This window comes from Poecilia latipinna, unplaced genomic scaffold (genome assembly GCF_001443285.1).
Source record: "Poecilia latipinna isolate Pla-1442-1.1 unplaced genomic scaffold, P_latipinna-1.0 Scaffold511, whole genome shotgun sequence".
In the NCBI taxonomy this organism is placed as follows: Eukaryota; Metazoa; Chordata; class Actinopteri; order Cyprinodontiformes; family Poeciliidae; genus Poecilia; species Poecilia latipinna.
Genome location: NW_015113127.1, coordinates 75,584 through 82,327, shown reverse-complemented (window position 1 = coordinate 82,327; position 6,744 = coordinate 75,584). Strand labels below are relative to the sequence as shown.

At 40.6% G+C, this 6,744-nt stretch overlaps 1 protein-coding gene across 1 annotated transcript in view; it reads right to left on the bottom strand.

The window, feature by feature from the left end:
• Nucleotides 1-2,210: 2,210 nt before the first annotated feature.
• Nucleotides 2,211-6,744, bottom strand: part of LOC106952387 (glypican-3-like) — a gene marked incomplete at its 5' end in the record, with an annotated part of 79,739 nt that continues 75,205 nt past the window's right edge. Inside the window, one exon of the mRNA XM_015040467.1 lies at nt 2,211-4,520. Within this exon, the coding sequence (XP_014895953.1) occupies nt 4,351-4,520 (170 nt within the window). The remainder of the gene's footprint in view (nt 4,521-6,744) is intronic.

Genomic DNA, 6,744 nt, shown 5'->3' with positions numbered 1-6,744 from the left:
GACGCCAGATGTAAGCAAAACATTTTTTATCCCTGAAATAAACCAAGGTGTTTAAAACCAGGACATAATTGAATTTAAATATGTTTGATTGAGTTGGACTTCTGCGTGTAAAGTGGATCAGTTTGTCTTGGAAAGTGCATTGAAACGATGTTTGCTATGATTGTGAGTTTTCCCGTGTATGAATGATGCAAATTTATTAAAAAATAAAAAGTTTCCTTTTTTTCCTTGTAAACTATATGTTTTACTGCAGATCGCAACATTTAATTTAGTTTTTCTTTTGAACAAACAGAACTTTAAAAACTACTAAAAAAAAAGAACCAAACAGTGAAATGATCTCGGTTTATTCTTGCTTTGTACTTTGAACAGTGAGTTAGAAAACAGGACTGCTGCTGCTTCGCTTGCAGGCGGGAAACCTGCGTGGAAGGAAGCCGCACTACGGTTTATAATCACTTCCTCTTGATATGACAAGTTAAACCTGCAGCTCTGAACAGTCTGCCGAGTCCAGCTTTTAATTAGCGTCTCTCTGCATATCCATCCTACTTTCTCCAATACAAACAACACAGGAGCTGGTCTTGGTTTCCTTTTTTTTTCTTTTACCACACTTCCTTTTAAAATCTCAGTTAAATTAAACAAACAATAACATGAAATGGAACTTCCGATTTGTAGCCTAGAAAACCCGAAGAGACCCAGTGATTAAACGCAACCGTCAGAAGTTTGAAAACCAGCTAGCTGAATGCACACAAGCACACTACCTACTGAGTTGCACCGTTTCTGTATATGTCATTTCAAAACTTGCTTTATCCACAGGGCGAATGAGTAAGCGAGAAAGTTGTAGCGAAGCGTCACATTCCAAACAGCGGATCGGTTCACGAACTAAGAGATGGCAAATTAACACATTTTTTTTATAAACATGGCACCAACACAGGAACACACACACACACACACACACACACACACACACACACATCTGTACAACTGTCAGGCTGAGTCACACACTTAAAGCTACCAGCTTTACAAAACGAAGCAGACTCTGCTCGTAAGAGTAAGAAAAAAAAAAATCAGCCAGAATTCATTTAGTTCATTTTATAAACACCCAAACAGGAACAATCAATAGTTAAAAAGAGACATTTAAAACACAGCTTCTGAAAGAACAGTGCATCTTTAAAGGGACAGTGCAGAATTTTTCAGATGAGGTTCTGCTGTGAAATAATGAGTAGTGAATGTTTTACCTTCTTCGGCATCTTCACTTGTCCTGAATCCGGATTAGCTAATCTAAGAGGCTCTAGCCTCTTAGACTCAGAGAGGAGCCAAGATTAAAAATGTCTGTATCAAGAACTCTAGAGTGGTTTATGCAAATTCTATATTATGAACCATTAAAACATTTGTCATGTTTACTTTGGACATTTTTTAACACCAAAGTCAAAGATTATTTCCACAGGAAATGGAAACAGGAAGTGGCGCCGCACCAAAGATCTTACTGTGTGAAACGTAAGATTCAAAATACATTCAGAAACATTTTCTATTAAAGGGGCAGTATCATGCAAGATCAACTTTTTTTGAGCTTTTATATCATGTCAAAAACAAACCCGGAGTGTTGCCTTGATTGTTTGAGAAATCCTTTAATCTCCATGGCAACCATTCAGTTGTGCAAAATGCCCGGGTGGACCTAGCTCCACCATCAAGGACGAAGCTCCTCCTCACAGCTGCAGTTTCCGAGCTTTCACCTCACAGAGCAACCTTAACCATCAACTCTCCTACTCAGCTCCTTCAGACTAGCCAGCAGCAATTAGCAAACACCTGGTAGAACTGTGTATCAGCTGAGCTCTTCATAGGAGCTACTTCTCAGTGAAACTTTGGTAAAAACATAGCTAAAGGGTTAATAGAGGAGCGATGTTGTCATGACTTCCTGTAGACGGAGTTTCAGAAAGAGCAGGAGCTTCTTAAAGAAACAGAGGCCCAATTTCAAAGTGCAAAATTACAAAGTCAAATTTCTTTTAAGTCGTATTTGATTTTTAGAGCGTTTTTTATAACAACTAAAGGTCCTATACTTGCTTGATTGTGTTATAAAAAGACACCATGTGCCTGGAAAAGTCATAATACTGTCCATTTAAGATTAACTATCCAGCTACAATGTGGTTGGAGTTTAGTGAGTCATTCTGGTTTGAATTTCTGGGTTATTTTCTGTTGCTTCTCATTCTTACATTTCAGTATTTTTGATCACCTTAATTTTTTGGTCATGCTTAATGTTTCCGAGGCTTATTTGGTTTCCCTGATCTCACCGTTTCCCCAGTGGATTCATTCCACACCAATTAGTCATTTTCCCTCAGCTCCTTTAGTCTCTAACAGATGCAACCCTGCTCTTCCCCCCAATGGTCACTCTTCTTGGTTTCTCTGCTTCCCGTTTTAGTCTTCTCCTTGTTGGATTCAACTTTTCATCTCCATGTCTGCCTGTTATTCCTGCTGTGGTTCATTTATTTCTTCTTAGTTTACTACTATAACTCCGATTCATAACAAATGCCACCTCAAGGCACTTTAAAAAGACCTAACAGATCCAGTTTATTTACAGAACAATACAGTCAGTCCAATCCAATTATGAAAGCAGGTTAAGAATCATACATCCCAGCTGCATCCCAGCTCTAAAAGTGTTTTAAAGTTTAGTTTATCTATGAACCTGCCTTCATCTTGCCTGGAAAAGTCACAAAGTTCTTTAGACAGAACTTGTAGAAGTCCATGTTGGTCGAATCCGGCCCACTATAACTTTTAACGTGACCCTTTAGACTAGACAGACACATGAATATGAACAAAGCCTTTAGGATTATAGTTGTGGGCTTAAATATTCTTGTATCAATCAAATCAAATCAGTTTTTAATCTGCAAATTCCCAAATTACATCCATCTGCCCCTCCAGTTTGTCACTATCCAGAGATCGCAGAAATTAACGCAGCAGCAATAATGCATAATTGTGAGTTTATTTCAAATATTTTATGGTCAAACACATCAGGTATAAGTTATGCCAACGTGGCGGCAGTGTTTCTTACTTTTTACAGCTACGCTGCTCCAGCCTTACTTCATGTCAAGTTGTGGTATGTGATCAAAATAGGGAGGAAGAAAAAGTCACATTTGTTGTCATGCATCAAGACAAATATTGCACAATTCATTGTAAATATCTCTAAAGTAGCTTCACAAATGCAGTTATTTAAACTGCAAATAAACCACAAACACGACTGCAAAGTCCAGGAGGGAGGGATCGATGTGAAAACGTTTCAGTAGTATTTAGGTTTAAAGGAACAGTGTGATGTTTTTTCCAGGTATAGTGCCTTTTATAGCACAATCAAGTAACGACGTTACTGTCAGGGAGGGGAGCTCTGTGAGGCAGAAACTCGTCTTGAAAACTTCACTTAGAAAAGAGGAGGAGATGCTCCTTCCTGTCCCTTCATCTGTTTCATACAGCTGAATGGTTGCCATGGAGATTAAATGATTTCTCATTGCTTGAAAGAATCAAGGCAACACTCCAGGTACGTTTTAGATTAGGGACTAACATTATAACGTGATGTAAAGCTAAAAAAAGTCAGTTTTAAATAACACTGCCCCATTAAGAAGTACTTATCTAAAGCAGAGGCAGCTGCTTATTAATATCTTAAGAGTTTGTTATTGGATTTTATCAATACATTCTGGCAAAGTTGTCTGGCCCTTTAAAAACATTCGTGATCTTGATGTGAACCACCTGTCAGTTTCTGCCTGGATCAACCAATTTGAAATCACGCTAAACGAAGATCGTCACCTACAGCAGGTAAGACGATTACTGCACATAAGCATTCAGCAGAACCTCGTTTGAAAACATTTCTGGACTTTCCCTTTAAGAGAAGTGATTCCCTGTGAGCTTTCAGTTCCAGTGCTGGCGAGAGTTTCACTCAGTCATGAGGGAATATGGCAGCGGCTGACGCTTGGTTCTTCCAGCTGGGCTGGTACAGACAGAGTGGTTACACTTATTTACATGTCCACAGTTTAATAAATAATCGGCTTCTCTCCTGCCTTGTTGCTATAGAGACAAAGTCAGTATATGAGCATGTGAAGCCAGAGCGTACAAAAAAGTAAAGTTTGCCAGCTGGAAGTTTTCTTATTTACAAGAGAGGATATGGAGTGTGCTTGATTTTGGAACGCCGACCAAATTTGAATGAAGAAAAACTATTGTTAGAGTAGGAGGGGAAAAAAAAAAAAAAAAAGGGGGGTTTTGGTTGTTAATACTTCCTTTGATGGGGCCGCCGGTGTTCTAGAGGTCCAAAAGATTCGTCACCTTTTACGTGTTTGTAAGGAATTTATAGCTAAAACAGAGAGCAGAAGGCCGGCTCCGTCAGTGGCGCCAAAGCGGGAGGAAAGCGAGAGTCGCTGGCAGCACGGGGACCAGGCTGCTCCTCGGCAGCGGAGCCGCAGGTGACGGGGCCCCTCCCATCCCGGTGGTGGCCAGCCGAGGGGTCAGCAGCTGCTCCTGGAAGGTGAAGTCATCCAGGTTACTGTCAAGGTCTGGAGGGAGGGGGAGAGAGAGAAAGACAAAAGTGAGCGACGGAGGAGATAATGAGGGCGAGGTAGAGGAATATGAGGGGGACGGAGAAGTTTAGAACAAACATGGAGATGGAAACGGAAAACACACGCGTCCGCCTCGCTGCTCTGAGATGCCTTGCACAGCTGCAAAAACAACGCCGCGTCGGGACAAACCGGACCTCCCTCTGTATATAACCAGATGTTAAATGTTATTGTTGCGGACCCACGTCGAACCGCGTCGCACGTTTATTTTAGTCATAGAGACTACCGAAACGGGGCGACTTGAAGGGTGCATCTGCTGTAAACAGAAAAAAACAAAACCCACAGAGGCTGCATGAAGTCATGTCTCAGACTCAGGAGGAAAAAAAAAACATCCAGAAACGTTTGGCTGATGCGTGCCATCTGTGTGTCGGCTGAAACCTGACTGAAACGTGGGGGGAATTATCTTTTATGATGCAACAGATGCTCTTCACTGAAACAACCAATTTGTGGAATGGTGCTGAGTTCGGGAGAGAGTAACTCACAGCACTTTGAGGAATGGGTAATGCGGCGTGTGTTTTCAGTGGCTCCGCGGAGGATGATTTGTGGTGTTCAGATATAGCCGAGATGGTATTTACGACAGCTACAAACGCCGTTTCCTCGGATCTTGGTTTAAAACCGCGGGGCCGTAAAACAGCACGTTTCTGTCTGCGAGAATGGCAACACTACGAATAAAAGATGTTTAGGGAGCGTTGAACCAAGACACTGTCAAGATACCTGCTACTTTAAACAGACTGCTTTGATATGATCAGTCCGAAATGTCATTTTTACAAAAATACAGTTAAAGCAACATATTTACATATAAACAACTGCTTTTTCTTACATTAACCAAAACTTCTATTTTACAGTTTTAGGCTAGTTAATATGACCAACATTATTTCTATTTACAGAGAATAATGGGAGAAATACGTTTTTGAGAGGATTCTTTTTTTAAACTTTCTCCAAATTCAGACGCTTGCCCTACATTTTTATATAGGTCAAGTTTCCAAAAGGTAACACCGAGGTTCCTGATCACGTTTCTTGAGTGTAATCAGCTTTTATTTATGTTGCTTTAAGCATATTTGGCTTCTTCATCTCTGTGGAGCAGCTAACCTGACTAATGAGTTCAACAAATCAGACATCGAACTGGGTTTGTGGCGTGAAACTAGAACCAGATTAAGTTGGGCATCATCCTAGTCAAGAGAAAACACAGTATAAAGTTTGTTTAATAAGGCTGAGAGCTTATGAAGAAAAATTATATATATATTTTTTATGACTCACTTTCAGCTTGTTTGACCGATTATTGGCTTTGAAAATGTGTGAAATGTTCTTGTCCCAGTGTGAACAAAGGGAGAAAAAAAAAACACACACTGACGTGCTTTTTCCTCTCTTATCATCTCAAGGTGATTTTTGCTTTCATTTTATAAAAGAAACGACACAGATTCCTGGTAAAATAGTGGCTCAATAAATGTGGAGAATTTCTAAATTTGTTAGCAGAATCTGTGGAAACATTGATGATAATCTAAAAACAACAAACAGAAAAACCTCAGATTTGACTTCAGTGCCAGTTTAATTGATAGTACGATTTCTGGATGGTTGTAAATTCCCGCCACGAACACAGGAAGTGGAAGATTTTGCTAATGTTATGAATTACTAGAAAAAAAAAGAAAGAAGAAAAGGAAAACCCTTAATTTCCTCATATATTTTTTGCTTCTCTCTTGGTTTCCCTTCTCTTTAGCAGCAGTAGCAGCTTCTTGGACACCTGCTGCTCTCTTCTTTCTTACTGCCGTCTTGCTTTGCATCCGCAGCTGTTTTCTTACTGACACTCAGCAGGTCCTCCTGCCTGTGAGTGTGTGTGTGTGTGTGTGTGTGTGTGTGTGTGTATGTGAGATATGCTCTGTGCTATCTTGTCTGGCAGATAGCAGTGAGAGACTGAAATGAAAGAAGTGAGTTGTCAGGGAGGCCAGAAGGATATCAGAAATAAAGCCGCTCTGCGGGGAGGAATGGCAGGTCTGAGGCGGCGGAGTCCGCCGTCACACCAGACGCAGACGAAACACACGGTACACAGTGACTAGTTTTTGAAATATCCGCCGAGTCTTCATGGACTTGGTTGCTCAGCATTACTCACAGCTTTTGGGTTTTTCCACGTCATTACGCTTCAGCTGCAGATTTTGAAGTGTTAAAGGGA